At 41.6% G+C, this 18,055-nt stretch overlaps 1 protein-coding gene across 1 annotated transcript; it reads right to left on the bottom strand.

The window, feature by feature from the left end:
- Positions 1-4,767: 4,767 nt before the first annotated feature.
- ypel2b (yippee-like 2b) lies at positions 4,768-17,934 on the bottom strand. The gene is made up of 5 exons (XM_044353662.1): positions 17,712-17,934; positions 11,798-12,029; positions 11,060-11,103; positions 10,572-10,680; positions 4,768-7,469 (listed from the first exon to the last, which is right to left on the bottom strand). Exons 2-5 carry the CDS (start codon positions 11,912-11,914, stop codon positions 7,380-7,382), a joined length of 360 nt encoding a protein of 119 aa, XP_044209597.1. The 5' UTR covers positions 11,915-12,029; positions 17,712-17,934; the 3' UTR covers positions 4,768-7,379.
- Between the last annotated feature and the right edge of the window lie 121 nt (positions 17,935-18,055).

Here is an 18,055-nt window from a genome sequence, read left to right as displayed (position 1 = left end):
GATGTCGACCTTCTGCCAATTATAACAGAGGACATGTGAAGGCATTACAAACTGTTATCCTGAAACCTGTTTATGTGTGCTTTTATATTTTTTTATCAGTAGTTTGCAAAGCAGTTGCTGTTTAGACTTATGACTAAGTTTTGCTGACAGCTCAGGATATTACAATTCACAGGTTTACATTGACCCCCAGTGAAAGGTCATGAACCTTGAGAATTATTTTTTCAAACACACTTAAATATACTCTATACTCATATTTGAAAGCTTTTGAATAAATGTTCAGTTCCATAAAGCTGTCACTTGTCTCATCCTCTTTTGTGTGTTTTAAATGTAAAACTGGGCGAATCTTATTACTGGACCATTAAGATTGAAGACACATTGTTATTTACAATATGTGTCTGCAATTTATAGTTGTTTTCATTAATATGAATAAGAAGAAAACTTTTCAGTTGTTTACTGTTAACATTTACAGTAAGAAACTGTTAAAGTAGACTACAATAAAAATACATTATATTACTGCAGGCCAACAGTATCAAACTGTAAACAACACTTTCTACAGCAGAATACTGTAATAATTTTTACAGTAATTAACTGTAAAATTACAGTAGTGACACTTTAAAAAATATGGTAAGCTGTAGCTGCCAGTGGTTTACTGTAATTTTACAGGGAAATTTGTTACAGTGTGTCCATCGAGGGAAAGGGAGAAGCTGTGGATACTCTAAATTTGTTCAGATTTCAGAGATGATTTCACCTGGTGGATCCTGGGCATGAGTCCTGCTGGAGAACCGCTGATGAATTTGTGTGACTGAAAGATACCTGAAAGAAACAGCTGTTGTATTGTAAAGTCATCTGAATGCTCTGACTGTTTATTGAAGGGTTTGTCTGAATAAGAGTGTCAGCCTTCTGAACAGCAGAGTGTCATCACTCAGGCCGCCCTCACTGAAGGCCTTTGAATGCACTGTTTTGTGCTCGCAGTCCAGCGAGGCCGGCCCCGGCCTGATTTTGAGTGCCTGATACAGATATGAGGTCACAGGATGAGGGAAAAAAGCCTTCCCCTCTCCATTGAGGGCTGTGGGCACTTCTACCCGAGTAAACAAACAAGCAGACGGCACTTTGCTTCCCTCAGGGGCCAATGATTCCCCTCACAGAGAAGGAAGAGCCACAACAGCAGCTCTTAGACGTTGGTGTAGACAATCTCCTGGGGACGCTTCACAGCCTCCATCGATCATCAATATCTGGCAATTGTGCCACTTAGGTGTATAACAGAACGCTTTAGATGTGAGCTAGCATGTTTTTATTTACTGAAACTACCATAAAAAAAGTTATTCAGAGCTCTCAGGAAGCAGCAGTTGTTGTTCTTTGTGCTATGAGTCAACAGACTTCAAGGAGAATGATTAAGTATTTGTGTTGTCTGCACGATGCAGCTGGGAAAGTAAATTAAAGCAATTAATCAGGCACAGAGGCATCATAACATGGCTTGTGGCTGCCATTTGTATTGTGTTTTTTCCCTTAGCAATAGTAAAGTGTGTGTGTGTGTGTGTGTGAGACTGTTTGTTAGTTTGTGTATGATGGATGATTGCTCTGTGAGCCATTAGACACTTCTGTGTGAGTGTGATCCTGAACTTCTGTATCTGTGAGGACAAAATGTTTCCACAGCAATAAGAGGAGGAAAAGAATTTAAGGTTTGGTCTTCAGTTTAGGATTAGATCTTAGATTAAGGTTAAAATGTTGGCGAAAGGAGAGAAAGGAAGATCGAAATGTCAAAAGCTGACAGGTTAAAGGTAGAAGGCACAACAGGTGACATTGTAGCATCTTGTTTTATTGTAAATAGTTAATAAAATAAGTGTTTAGATATATGGAGTATTAATAAGGGGAAGAAAACTTGGTCCTTAGTTTCAAATTGGAGCAGAAAAAGTGAATTATACTTGTAGTAATTATAGTGTACTATATAGTAAATATAGTTATTGTTTAGTTGTTTGACTACTGTAAGGGATCATGACTAACAATTAAAGAGTATAAAAGAAAAAGAAAGAGGAGATTTATTCTTTTTTTTCATGCTTCTTGCTTAATTACTCTCACCTTGGTTATTTTTTCATTACTTTATTTTGTTTGTGGAGCATTTCATGCATGTGGGGTTTTTTTTAAATCAGTATTTCTATATGTATTTGAATTCTCTGAAAATTGAAATGTACTTACATAATGTTTCTTTTATTGTTTGCTTCTATCTGCTGTATCTCCCACTATACCTCCCCTCAATTATATATATTTTTTAAAAGCATAGTATAGAGCACCGTGGTAGCTGAATGGTTACTGTGTACATCATTTAACCGCAATGTCCCTGGTTCAAGTCAGGCAAGGGACCTTTGTTGCATTGTCATACCCATCTCTCTCTCCCCTTGTTCCTGCATCTTTGTCCGTTTTTCCAATAAAGGCAAAAAGTGAAATGAAAAAAGTCGAATAACATAGAGGTATTCAGATCCTATACTTAAATAAAAGTAGCTGTGCAACAGTATAAAAATACTACATGTAACTTAAGTAAAATTACAAAAGCATTAACAGCAAAATTCACTTAAAGTATGAAAAGTAAGAGTACTATTAGAGTATCATTAAGTCATTATGGAGTTATATTATTATGTTATTACTACTTTATAATCCCATGGGCAGTTTAATCTGTACTAATGCGTCATATTTTTAAAAAGTGATCATATGTTTTGTGTGTAAAATCTGAATAGACATAAATGTGGTGGAGTAAAAAGTACAACGTTTCCCTTTGTGTTGTAGTGGAGTTGAAGTGGAAATATCAAGAAATGGAAATAAGCACAGAATTTGAGTAAATGTACTTTCCACCACTGAAAAAAATGGAGATTAACCAGCTATATTTAGGGTCCTCATGTGTATGCAGATACAACTGTGTGTGTTTGTAAGTGTGTCCGTAGGCCAGAGGCAGCATGAAAGTACAAGACCCAAATGCCATGTCAGGATGCAAGTCCTTATTTGCCCTTCTGTCTTTGTAAAGTGCAGTGTGTGTGTGTGTGTGTGTGTGTGCGGCGTGTGTGTGTGTGTGTGTGTGTGTGTGTATCTGGGCAGAGCAGACTGTATGTTGTCGTCCAGCAAACACGTCAGTATCTGTGGCGTCGCATGTCTCTGCATGCAGAGCTGACTGTGTGTTTTTTAGACTGTTCCCAGGATGGTCAGAAGGTTTCTGGCATCATAAACATGCTAAATTAATTAAACTGCCTATACAGACCTACAATCGCAGGTTTCAGCTGCTGCAAATACCATAAATGTGGGGAACATTATCTTTAAACCCTACACGACCCAGATGTGATCTTTTTCAGCCGTCACAACATATGTGAACATCTGTAAAATCTAGGTCACACGGGGTTACAGATCACGTTTTTCTGTGGGGAAGGGGTGATCACATTGGTTGCTTTGTCCTGCTTTGCCCATCTTACACATCACATTTAATCATTACACATGTATAGTAATCCAGACAGTCAGCCCCCCGCCCTACTTTTTGCATCGAGAGAGAGAGAAACAGACGTAAACATAGACATCAGCACAGAGGCAGTCAGGTCGGTCAATCAAAGAGACAGTGGAGGGGTGGGCATGCATGGCAGACCCAGACAGTGCATGACACCGACTCCTCCGCTGCTCTGTTTTAGGAAAAAGAGAGAGAGACAGGGTTGCTAGGAGACCTGGCCCAATGCAAACATGGCACCATCTGCTGCAGTGAGATTTGGAGTGGGTTAGCCAAGTCGGACAGAGAGAGACCATCCCAGGAGGATCAGTGGAAACAACACTACAGGGGAAAGAGAGGATAGCAGAGGGCAGTGGGAGGAGAGGAAGGGTGATAATGAAAGATGAGGGGGAGGAAAGGAAAGCAGAATGAAGGAGAGGAGGAAAGTAAGCATGACGAGAAGCTTGATTAATGTATGACTAACAGGAGTGACTCTCAACCCACCCACTCATAACCCTCCTACGCACACATTAACACACACATATATATACATATTCAAATTCATTCCAGTCTCACAGAAAAACATTGTGAGCATAATTATCATGTTATTTTCTGTATTAAGGTGAGATAAAGATATGATAAACGCTGGTGGAGGTGAAACCAAGCTACTGCTACTGCTGCTGCTGCTGCTGCTGTTGTTTTTTTCCCATTCCCCCAAAAGTAACAGATGATGCACTTGTTACCATGGGGACAATAAAATGTCATTATCACATATCACAGTTCAGTCGCAGCCTGGTGAATTCACACAGCCACCTCGTAATTACTGTGAATGAGTCATTTCTGTCACCATTGCTGTTATTAGCGGTGTGTTTTAACTAAAAAAGCAAAAACAAAATGTTACCTAAGGTTCACACAAGTCATCTGTGACTGTGATCATTTTAGTAAAGGGACTCTCCACAGATTTTACACATGAAGATCAGTTTTCCTGGCAGAAAGAGAAAGTCTGTGAAAACAGTTGTATAATATCTATTATGGCTCTGAGGGGAGCTTTTTTAAAATGAGGCTATGTAATGTTTGAGAGAGGAAATAACACATTATTCCTCTTACAGATGAAAAGTTGAGTTCATAAGCAATAAAATACACCTTTGTCCAATTCAATACACTCAGCTGTTTTGATGCTACAGCCTGCCAGCCATCAATGTTGAGCATCCTCTTCAAAAATCTGTCTCCTGTGTGTCTCCCTTAATCAAAGTGCAATGCTATATCATTAGACCAGTACCAAGGTTGCATGAGAAGAAACAAACAGTATATTCCATACAGATATCAAGGTGCATTTTATTAGATGAAGATCCAATGATATATAGTCAACATCAGCATCCTCCTTTACAAAAGACATTAAAATTGAAACATTTTCAGTAAAAAAGTAGTATTGTACAGCCAATGTGGGGTACCAGAGAGAAAGCATGACATGACCTAAATCATATTCATTCATCATCTTATGGATCATAGATAAAACACGATACATTAACATTATTTACAGTCTGTAACACAGAGGTTGACATGAATGGTAATCCTCCTGGTGAATACAGTAAATAGAATATATTCATATATTAAGATCTTTTGTTTACAAAATCATAATGCATTATATATATCACAGAGAAAGGCTATCCACAACCTTGGCTTTCAGCTATACACACCCCCTTGTTTTGCAACACATTGCCCAAGCAAAATGAGATCTTTTGTTTGGTCAATTTATTGTTGATGGGTGGGTTCTTTGGTTGTGCTGGGTTTTATATCACAGCCTCCGACTGAGCAGTCAGCTGCTGTGTGTTACTGAAGAGTTACTCTATTTACGGTTTGGTTGTAACTGGAGAGTTTTGAGCAGGGCAACTTTTAGGGGCAATGTTTGCAACAGCAACAGGGAAACAATGTGTGACACACAGGGCAACTAATTTCACTTCCCTTAACCAGGATCACATTTATATCTGTAATGCTTTTGTGTCGCTGCAGAAGTATTTGCGGACGTGGTTACTAATTGTTGTATTAAAGCACAAGGTTTCATTGCTTTTCTTTTCACGAACACATGATGAAGACTGACACAAAACTGGCCAGAGTTTTTAGCTTGTGCATGCAAGAAAGATGCATTTCCACAGGATGGAGGAAGTAATGGATTCTCTCATATGAAAATAACACATTTCCATTAGAGAATAACACATTCAGCACATTAAGTAGGATCCTGGCCTGAGCAAAGGAGAGTTACCATCCATCAAGGTACCTGAGCAATGTTACCCATTAACGTTACCTCAAATATTACCCAGGTGTCATAACAGGGAATATTTAGTAAGCTAAATGAGGTGGGAAAAATAAGAAAAAACAAGAATTATTATCTAAAACTGGAGCAAAACCTAAGTAAATAATGTGTTGGTGCATTAAGGACAAAAGAATAAGAAGTCTGTCCATTACATTGCGCCATAATGTTGCCCAGTAGGTTTGTTATAGTGTTTTATTCTGGTCAGTTAGTGAAGAACTAGTGTGACAGCAGTTAAACAGCAGTCATCCCAGACTGAAAGAGAGCCTAAGAGTGATGGGTATTACCTTTTATACATATGCATCTACAGTACACACCTCTGTGGTCATGTGAATAACATGTAACTTCATAAAAAGTTATCTTTTTTAACGTTGCATTTTCCCTCGGCCCATGAATCCAGTCATGCGTTGCGGCCATTTGTTTAACAGTTTCTTCAAATCAAAGTATTTGTTTGCAGCTGACCTACAACAGTAGAAAGACGCTCACAGTGCTCGCAAAACCTTTGGGAATCCCAGCCAAAGTCGTCCACCTGAGACACGCTTATGTTGTGTAATTCTATCTGGCCAAGTAACAAAGGTAGACCCAGACATACACGAAGCGGATCAGCAGATCACTTTACACGACTCGGTGTATCGAAGGGTGAATAAAACCCAGGGGACCTGCCTTGCTGCTGCGAGGGCAAATTCCTGCGAGGTTTTAGGACAAGCCGGTGGCTGTCTGTCTGTATCTCTTTCGCTCTCGGCCCACCCTGCCCCGTCCTGAGCTGCATCGCTGGCAAGGCATGGAGTGGATCCCAGCCAGAAGCCATCAAACCCACTGCATAATTGGATCAGGATCTTTCCTCCCCGCTGCCCCTCCCTACATGTTCAGTGAGCGGCCTGGTGGGCGGCAATCCCTGCACCCACCCCATCCGCCACAACCTAACGCCCATGTGCTCGGGCCTCCGTGCCAAGCCTCAGCGCCAGGCCTCATCACTGGCCCAGCTGGCATGGCCCCAATCAGCTGGATTTGCTATAATCATCTTAGGTCATCTCATTCACATTGGGAACAGAGCGAATGCCCGTCAGCTCTTCAAGCAAGGCCACTGAACCCCACCAGGGTTCATCTGGTCCTTCTGGATACATTTCCACTGAGTGACCTGCTAATAACCGGTTTATTGTCAAACAAGTTAGAATACCTCACACACTGACGTTCCTGCAGGTTCAGAGGGAGTGTTGCCACCTTTTTAAGAGTTATCAAATCACGTTTCAGTATCAAAAAGAGACCTTTTGTCTCATCTACCGTTGCTGGCCAGTCACCTAGTCCTGCTAGCTGCGTACAAGCCTGCCTAGTCTGTCTCTCTCTGTCAAGCTGGGATGTCTGGGACCTTGATGTATGTGTGTGTGTGTGTGTGTTTGTTTGTGTGTGTGTGTTTGTGTGTCTACATCAAGAGGTGTGGTAGGGAGGGATGGGCAGAGAGTTACAGAGGTTAATGGTAAATCAGCCAAACCAAAGTCACACACTCACCCACCTCACACAACCTCCCTCCCTCCCATCCATTTGTCCGTCCATCCATCCATTCACCCAGCCCCCTCCCCTCCCCTCCGCTGTGGTCGTGTCCCGGCTACTCGTCCCTCAGTCCCAGCCGTTGTCCTTGATCATGTGGGCCAGCTCGATGATGAACTTGCCCTCTTTATACTTCTGACTGCTCTCAAAGGCATGTTCCTGGAGGGTGTGGCAGAGGACAGAAGAGACAGAGAGACACCATTTAATTCAAATGACAGATAGATAGAGAATAATAATATGTTTAAATCACTGACAGAGAGCAGGATAGTGTAGGATAAGACACAAGAAGCACAAAAAAAAAACGTGCTCAAGACAGTCTTTCTAGCTGCATATAAAAATCCTTGACTCAGTCCTGGCATGTCTCTGCTCTTGGCTCTATGGAAGCTGCTTATATAACCGTCAGTCACTGAACACTGCAGAGGAGTCTGCAGAACCAAAACTCTAACCGGGCTGAAAGTCCATACCTCACATTGGCAAAAATGTCTGTCTAACCACTAATATTCTGGCAAATCCAAAAGCTGACAGGTTTGATCCTCGAAACAGCCAGCAGAGAGGTAGAGTCTGCTCTAATTTTGCAGGCAGCAACATGCATTTCGACTGTTAGGCGTCTAATCCAAAATTCCTCTGGAAAATAGGAATGAGATTCATAGAAAATGCCAGAAACACAAAGTCTGAGCTACACAGAAGCTTATTAGCTCAACTCAGTGTTGTTCTTGTAGGTAAAATACATGAACAAATGCCTCAACTGACACCATAATTGTGAATTTTCTTCACATATCTAAATATTGAATGTAGTGGCTACTGAGATAATGTAACTCAGTAAGTCGAAAGCCCCTTTAGACATATACCGCGTTACATAAATGTGACGGCAGTTTTGGTCTCATGTCTGATTAACCGCATGAGTCACTTTTATGTAAAAGTCAATCGTACTAGGTCGGACCTAGGAACATCTCTGCCGTCATATTAACGTCAAGGCTACGAAGGCACACAGAGAGAGATATTAAACACACATCGAGTTCCAACTTGTTAAGAGCTCCGTACAAGTAATGAGAGCTAAAAGACCAAAATTCATGACACCGCAGTTGAAGTTGAAGTCAACCTCCAACTTGGATAAACACAGAGTCAATTTCTTTTTCTTTTTTTTCCAAGAATTGTGGGTCTCAACAGCTGATTTCTCCTCCTCTAATATGTGTAATTGTGTTTATTGTTTCAACAGTAAGATTTAAAAACAGAGGGCATCTGTTTGTGAATGTCTTAGCCATGCTGATCACATGATAACACTCAGCTGGTGGTGGTTGCCTGCTAATCCCACCTCATCTCTATCCAGTTCCACCTCCAATATCCCCATATTTGTGTGTTTTTCTGGCCACAAAACCGTAACTGACAAAGATGGTGGTGAGCGGTAAACCCAAATCCAAATTTGAAAAGCTCTTTTTGGAAACCCACAGGTAAAATCACTGAAGATATTCCTGTTTTAAACTATGTATTTATTACACCCCTTTAACTAAACATTTCATATATTATAGCCATCATTTCAACACAGCTCCTATTTTTAAAACTGTTTGAAGGGCATTTTTTTAAGCACAGTTGCTCATCAATGATGCTTTCTACTTACAGTCCATTAACAGTCACATGTGAGAAAGCAGACAGTCACTGTGAAAACACAGAGAGTCACAGAGTAGGCCGATACAAATGTTCTTTCACTGTGGAGCGTCTGTACCTGGTTTTGTCTTTGGCTATTTCTGTTCAGAGCTGCAGAGGCACGTTATCAGATTTCTCGGTGTAGAAGTGCAGTAGGTCAAGCCTCCCCACAGAACTTTGATGACTGCAGAAAATCAGCACAACTGCAACTGATATTAATGGCAGCCCTCCATTAAGTCCTATTTGGTGTCTGTGTGCTTGTGCACACATGTGTTTTCTCTGCCTTGTGGGGTCCTGACAGGAATAGAAACTACCCAGAAAAGTAGCTACTTGTGAAGCTGCTTCACCAGGTGTTTACCAGGCGTCATAAGGAAAATTGTTATTTTTATCCCGGAAGGTTAAAGAGCCACGTTTAAGGTTAGACATGTAACTGTGAATGTTACAGTTAGAGGTTAGGTAAAGAGTGATGGTCAATGGAGCCCTCTCAGAAGCCAAACAACAGGGATATTGTATATGTGTGTGTGTGTGTGTGTGTGTATGTGTGCGTCAACCTCTAAAGGATACAGTCACGTGCCCTATAGTGTAAACTCTCACCTCCATGCTGACAGGGTTCACCAGTGACAGCTGCATATGCTCAGCTTTGCTGATATATGAAGACAGCTAGCATGTGTGCATCATGTTCAGTTCACCCTGACATAGGAGCTAAAATACCACCTGTACTAAAGACACGCTGCACGTGTATTTCGACGTGTTATATCACCGCTTTGTGTTGAATGTATAGCTCTAATATTAGCCAAAGCTACACAGCGAGGCTAATAATGTTATTTTAACTGTAAGTGTTAAAATCCACAACACTGCCAGTTTTTATGAGATTTATCAACAATTATTAAAAGGGACATATCAGGCCTTTTGTGATTTTCTGTTATTTTTATACTGTTATGATGTCAGATGTCTGTTAAACATGGTTAAAGGTCTAAAGCTTGTAAAATGCTCCCTGCAAGTCAAAAGCCGGGGCTTCGTTTGCAATGTTACCTCAATTTCCTCCTTGTGATGATTACAGATCGTTCATACATGCCCACAAATGGCCATCCATTAGTAACCTTTGTTGCTAAGGTTGTTCCATTGGCCAATAGAGCCCCAGAATATAAATATAGACCTGGAAATGTGCATGATGTGTCCCCTTCAACACTAGCAATGACAGTTGTGATGAAAATCAGCCATATAAAGTAGACATCTGCTATAATAATAACACTACTACGATATCGGCTATAAAGTCAACTATAATAAAACCTAAGGCATATACTGCATGTATAAATGCAGTATCAGATGTCTAAATCAGATGTCTTTTACTTCCACAAAACATCAAAAACTCATCACAAGTCACATAAGATAAATAAAGACTTCTCCTTCTGGTCTCCATCTGTTCTGAGCAGTCAATCTAATAACTCATTCAGCCCAGAGCCGTACCGCTGCACTGACCCTGAGAGAGGAGGAGGTCCCAAATATAATTAGGGTGCACACAAAATTAGGGTGTGCTTTAATAACAACCTCTCAGTTTATCGTCCTCTAACCATGGATGTAGTTTGTGTGCTGTGCATCAAATCAGCCAAGGACACTTACGTATTTCCATCCCAGGGTCGTCTTGCAGTTCTCACAGTAGATATCTGCTACAGCGTGCAGACCCGTGAGCAGAACTCTCTCCTCCGCAGGGCCACACCCGACGTTCACCCTGAGAGAGGGAAAATCAGTTGGGGAGGGGGGGGGGGGGGAGAAAAGAGCGAGAGACAACAGTTAAAAGAAATTGCTGTGTGTAAGTGGCTCAAGTTAAACTCGCTCAGTTGCATGAACTGTATAATGTGCTCCAAATGAGTCACTGCCTCACACCCACTCAACACAGCGCATACAGATAGGGCACCAGGCTGCGGAGCACAGATTCAAACAGCCTCATTTTCACACTCAATTCAGCTGATAATGACAGCGCTCCGAGGCACACTACACTGGCGCTTCACAAACAATATAACTGCCGTGTTTTCCTGGCACGTAACGTCAGCTGCAAAGCCGTTTGCGAACAGGTGGGTGTGAAAAACAACAAGAGAGGGGACACTCACACTGAGTTGAACAGGTAGGCTCTGCCCTGGCTGCCCTGGAACGACTGCAGAGACAAGATGAGACAGAGATCAAAAGGCTGAAATAAGAATCCACCCTTTCATTTTCTGCTTGGTTTCCATGTTACTTAAATAGAAGGTATTATTTTAAAACCTGTAGACAAAATCTTTATGAATGTCTACTTTAAACTGGTGTGTCGTCTCTCAGTTACAGCATGGTTGACTAATGCATAAGTAGCTTTACCACTAGCGATGTAGTTATTCTCTAGCAGGACAACAAACAAGCTGCTGCAGATTTATGTAGCGCAGCTGTGTTACGACCGGCAGAAGGTCTTTGTGTACAGGTGAGCTGTGTTTTCATAATCGTTCGTGGAAAAAGTGATAGTGCATTCATAATCCAATTCACTAACCAGCTTATAACATAATCCATCCACAGGAAATTATGAGTTGGCGGCTGACGCAGACATACAGGTGTGTATTTTTATAACGCCTCATCCTCTCTCCACCTTTTATCATTTTCAACACTTGTCCTTTAATTGAATTTAACACTTGTAGATTATATTCTGTAAAATTAAATGCACTGTGAATTGAAACACTATAAAATAAAACACTTGTCTCTAAAGAAACCTACTTTATGTGTGATCTAATAACACACACAGATCAGTTTCCAGGGGCAACCAGTGTTCGGTAAAATGAGCCGAGTCACTGGAGTCACTGGTGCCACTGTCACAGCCTGGTTACCTTGGAGATGAGCTCGTCATGGTTCGCAAGGTGAGCTCGGCAGTGGATGCAGCTGTAGGTTCGGTGGCAGCTCGGCAGGTACGCCTGGAAGGTCTTGGAGCGTGTCATTCTGACCATGGGCGGGGTTGGCGGGCGGTGCAAGAAGGGACTGCCAGCCCAGGTCGGCTCACAGGGGAAGCACCGCAACACACAGGTGAGGGCCGTGGTGGGCGGTGGGTCGGGAGGCGAACACCTGAGCACGGGAGGAACAAAAGAGTGGCTAATGGTTACATCGGTTGTGTAACAGCTGCTTTCTGAGGCTGATGTTGCAAACTGAGCCACAGGTGTATCACTGCTGATGGGATTATGCAGTCCTCTGTGGGTTTAGGGAATTCTCCCAACCTGCTTGTGTGTGTGAAAACCTTAAAAGCCCCAAAAAGCTGCGATGTGATGCATTATTCATGAGCCTCTGTCCAAGGCTGAGTCACTGCATTTCACTTTTCAAGTTTCAAGCTGAGAACACTTAAAGAAAACCTGCTTTAAGAGATAACCATGAAACAGACCTCCACCACGTAAGAAAACAACACCGAACATCTACCAAGTGGCCAAATATGAGTCCCAACTGGTCGAGGGAGCAGTTTAGGCTCCAGTTACAGGTACAGACTGATGTGTGGCTGTTTCCATTAGTTCAATCAGCACAGACCTTTTCAATACACACAGCTCACATTCTGTGTTGAAGTCTACGAGGCTGCGGAGATAATCTGCTTAGCCTAGCACAACTGCGAGGCTCGCGCTATACTCACTCCATGATATCCAAATAGACCGAGCCCTTAAAATACTTCTGCTTGGTGTGCCCTGGTGACTGAGAAGATTAGTGAGCTGGCCTGGGAACCCATCCCAAAAGGCTCTAGGACCAGAAGCATGTTTTGACGAACTGTACAGGAGAAGCTAAATGGTTAAGGGCCAATGCTTTCTATTGGTGCAGTAATCATGTTTGTGTTGAGATTTCAGCACACTAAACACATCCTATCAATCACAGAATGTAATCTAGTCATATTCCCCACTGCTATACTTTCCATAAAGATACAGAGAAGCCTCATCAAAACAAAGAATATGCAACTTTTATCGTCTACCTGCCGACTCACCGACCTATCTTTCAATATTTTATAGAAAACATGACCTTTCTAACTAAATAAAACAGGCAGTTTTATACTTGACAGGACTATGACTCTATAAGACGAGTTGTTTCATCACCTTCACCACATGCTGTCCTATTCTGTCTCCTCTCCTTCCTGTCAGTCTTTAGTGAACCATCTGGAAAAACTAATAAAATACTGAATGGGAGCAGGAGGCCTCTGTGAGTTTAGGACAAACAACAGAGAGAGAGAGAGAGAGAGAGAGAGAGAGGCCTCTTTACTTTGCTGCTCTGCAATATGATTGTTTTTACTGTTGGACGGAGGCTGATAAAGGCTCCAGTGCTAATGGGAAGGACCGGGAGGATAGAAATAAATAAGGCAGTGAGATGTGCCACTTGTTTTCTCTCTGACTCGGTGCCAGCGGCGTGGGATCGGGGCACAAAGACACGCTCAGTACAGTTGTCAGAGTTGACCCCTGACACACATACTCACACACACACACACACACACACACACACACACACAGACTGATATTTAACCCAAAGCATGTTTTATCCTTTCGGTCATTTCAGGACTGAGGACAAGGACGAAGTAACCAGTCCTCTAAGATTTCTTTAAAATATTGAGTCCTGCCATCCAGAATCATCCCTGATACATGATCAATTATCTTATTTATTCAGGACTGCTACAAATATGATATTAGAGCTGAAACTATTGGTTGATTCATCGATGGAAATGAATCACCTAACTATTTTGATCATTTATTAACTATTAAAGCAAATTTTCAAACAAAAATCCAAACTGTTGGTGAGGATTTGCTGTTTTTCTCTGTTTTACATCATTGTAGACTGAAAATCTTTGGGTTTGGGACTGTTGGTCAGACTAACCAATACATGTGAAGACATCATCATGGGCTTCAGGGAACTTTGACAGGTATTTTTCACTATTTTCTGACGTTTCATAGATCAAACATTTAATTGACAATGACACTATTCATTAGTTTCAGCCTTATATGTGATGAAATTTGCAACAGTTGCATCAGAGCTGCCTGATTACAGCTCAGTGATTAGTCTTAGGTACGGTAGGTAATCTAGGAACAGAAGCTTCAAACTTAAGCTTCAAATTTAATTACATTAAAATCTTCTTCTTCTTCTAATACTGCATTTGCCACAAGTCACACGTGATCAATGAACTGGCTAAACACCTAAAACGTGAACGTGCCATATGGACAAGAAGCCGTCCATCACAGCCACAGCAAGGCCAAACAGAGAAGCTGTTGTTGCAGTTAATGTTGACATATAGAGCATCATGCCGTTAATGTGCCCTCAGCAGACCAACAACAGCAGGGTCGGATTATAGTATTGTATATAATACACATCTTCTGGTGGGTCATATATAATCCATGTAGAGTTCTCTCTCTCTTTCTCTGTGAGTGTGTGTGTGTGTGTGTATATTATCTGCAGTCGCTCTGAAGTGATGAATCACTTCATTAAAGCAACAACAGCAGTCGGACGCTGCATGTCAGCAGCTTTGGATAAAAACAATATCTGTTACTGCTGTGATTATTATAAATAGATTCAAAAGCAGTCACTGTGTAAGATGTTAAGAGCCTAAACAATAAGTAACAATAAGTAATAACTATTTTGATTAGGGCTGCAACTAACAATTCATTTCATAATTGATTTATCTGCCAATTATTTTCTTGATTAATCGTTTTGTCCATAAAACATCAGAAATCAGTAAAAAAATGTCACAATATCCTGGAGCACAAGGTCTCATTTTGTCTGACATACAGTCCAAAATCCAAAAATATTCAATTAACTACAATTGAAGACCAACAAAAGCAGCAAATTCTCATATTTAAGAACCTGGAGCCATCAAATATATTGCCTCTTTGCCTTTTGCAAAATATGACTTAAATTCCAAATATGACTCAGCTCCTGCGTCTCAAGTTGCTACTTTTCTCTGCTTTGTGTCTATTTTAGACTGTTGTTCAGGCAAAACGAGACATCGACTTGGACTCTGGGAACCTTTTCAGGAGCACTTTTTAACTATTTCTTAACATTTTATTGACCAAATCATTAATCGAGAAAATGATTAGCAGATTGATTGATAATGAAAATAATCATTAGCTGAAGCCCTAGAGATGTTTGGCCATGATATCTTTTTGACACTGTATAATATAATAATAATATATATAATATAATATAATATAATATAATAATACAACTGAATTATGATGTAGATTAAAAACTTCATTGAGACAAGAAGGCAACCAAACATACAAACGAGAAATATTTAATAGAAAGCATTTGCAGGCTTTAGCACCACATTACACAGATGAAAATGTACTGGAACCTGTTCAAGGCTAGAGTATAACGCTGGTTGACATTTAAGAACAACTTCTAATTAGTTTCCAAGAACAGGACATGCTTGAAAATAATTTTGCAAGGAAATATTGTGTTTGTGGGAACAAGGCTGCGGACACAAAGAGTCAACCCAGGCTGCCTGCTTTGCACTAAAAAAAAAAACCCCTCTGACAGAATAACAAATTGCATAAATGATCAGGTGACTAGAGAAACTGATCGCAGAGCCCCAGACAGGCTCCAGCAGCAGAAAATGTTATCAAAACAGACACGTCAGGAGTAAGACTGTCGGCAGAACTGCTAACAAACACATAACCTCAGTCTGTGTCGTCAGTGTTTGTCCATATTCTTATCAGTTTATCTTTCCGTCTGCCTGCCTGTGTCTTCACTCTATCTGCCTGTGTTCCTCTCAGCCTGTTTGTATATTTATTTCTTTTTCTGCTGTCACTCTATCTATTCATCAGTTCTGCTGCGGGTCGTTTGAGGTCACCGAGCTGTCCATTCTGGTCATTTCTGGGTGTCATCACAAAAGGCTATGTGCCACGAGTCTCACCAGCCAAAAGGGCCCTTGTATCCTAACAAAAAAACCTTTGTTATGTAACGGACTGCTGCCGCCGCTGTTGCTGTTTCTGACAATGATCGAGAGCAGGAGAAAGACAGAGGAGAAGGAAAAAAAAGAAATATAGAGGGAGTGGAGAGATGTGAGTCAGACAGGGACAGAGAGTAAGTTAAATAAGCAGAGAGAGAAAGAAGAAGAAGTCGTGTGTGTGTGTGTGTGTGTGTGTGTGTGTGTGTGTGTGTGTGTGTGTGTGTGTGTCTCCGCATTGGATGAGCTGTGTGTCCAATACTGCCCACAAGCTGCACCGACACAATTTCTGTACTTGATGTACTTTCATCCTATCCTCCATTCAGTGTTACACCAAGGCCAACAGCATACAGCAGCATGACATCACTGACTGGAGGAGAAAAATAAACTCCTCTCTGCCCCCCTCCCCCCCCCCTCCCCATATCAAATCTCACTGATGAGGCGATGCTCCTGCATCCCAGGTGTGTGTGTGTCTGGTTACTGTTGCCATGCTTTATCTGTACTTGCTTCTAATTCTCCTCTGTTGGTCTTTTTAATATCCTGTATGGAGAGGAAACACTTATTTACATACTTATTCCTGTATATTTCCTTTAAGAATGGACAAGTAAGCCTTAAGGAAACACTCTTTATATGCTCATATATTCATATATAAAACTCATATATTCCTCATTCATATCATTCTCAGACCTGTGAATCTGTATGTGCAACACATTGTAAACAACTTTTGTTTATGTATGCGAGTCCTGTCTGTAAAGGATCACCTTTCAAGGCCTGCAACTCTCTGACCCCCATCTTCGATCCCTGTGTATCGACTCCTCATATGATCAATAACTATCTGCGTTTCAAGCTCCGCAATGAAAACAGATCACAAAGAGTGTAAAGGTTGTGATTTGATAAGGGCGTCTGTTCTTAAACTGCAGCATTTCCACCTGCCAGCTGAACTGTCACTGACTTGTGGAGGACAGCTTGAGGGTTTACAGTATGTGTGTGTGATAGAGAGAGATAGAGAGAGAGAGTGTGTGTGTGTGTGTGTGTGTGTGTGTGTGTGTGTGTGTGTGTGTGTGTGTGTGGTTATTGGTATGAATCAGGTCACAGGCAGTGGCGCACTTCATCTGGGGCAGAACTTCAGCCACCACACGGAGCACAGATGGCAGGGATGCCTCAGCTCAGCAGTGCTGAACACACACACACAGACACACACACACACACACACACATACACACACACAGACACACACACACACACACACACACACACACACACACACACACATACACATACACAGACACACACACACACACACACACACACACACACACACACACACCCCACTCCTGAAAGGCTTTCGCATCTGCAGATCGATGAGAATCAGGTGATCCCCTTCAGACTTTATGATCACATGATAACCCGCATTGATCCCCAGTGACGTTCATCACAGCCAGGCGCGCGCACATGGGATGATGGCGCATACGTGCAGGACAGTCATCACAAACAACATGTGTCCTAATAATAACAATAATAACTCATAGATACTGTAGCACCACTGCAGAGTAGAGCTCACCATCCCTACCACGAAGAAAACATTAGTCCAGACATTAAAAACAGTTGTGACAATAAACTCATACATGTTGCTGCCACGATACAAAAAACATAAACTTGTCATATTATAAGAATATTACAGTGTACCCGATAAACAGTCTATGTTAAAAGTTGCATCGATTACTAAGTATTGGACAGTCTGTAGAGGCTTAAATCGACGCTGGAATAACATTCATAGAGCGATATGAAAACAGTGCGTAACAACAAAATGCACCACACTGAAAATAACGCAGAAGACATCATTTTACCTTTGAAGGGAAGAAAAAACGGATCTCCACGTAGACTGGAAAATGTCGCACCTCCTCGTTTTCCTCGTGGCAGTGCCAATCCTAAACCCCCTTTCGCATTCCTTCCCAGGCAAATTTCCTCTTCTCTCTCTCGGCCCTGGCAAGTCCTGCAGAGACGCAATGTTTTGACGCGCAACGATGCCCAGCAGAGTTTCAAAGAGGAAGAGAAAGAGAGTCTGGAGACAGCCAGCCGGAGCGAGAGGGTTCACCCCCTACTTACTTCCGCGTTCGTAGAATAAACGTTATACAGTTAGGAAGGAGTCTTATTTTTAGTCAGTTTCTGTCCATTGTCGGTTTTCTCTGAT

Source organism: Thunnus albacares, chromosome 6, assembly GCF_914725855.1.
Source record: "Thunnus albacares chromosome 6, fThuAlb1.1, whole genome shotgun sequence".
In the NCBI taxonomy this organism is placed as follows: Eukaryota; Metazoa; Chordata; class Actinopteri; order Scombriformes; family Scombridae; genus Thunnus; species Thunnus albacares.
The sequence above is the reverse complement of the archived record's forward strand: the minus strand, read 5'-3'. Positions and strand labels throughout refer to the sequence as shown.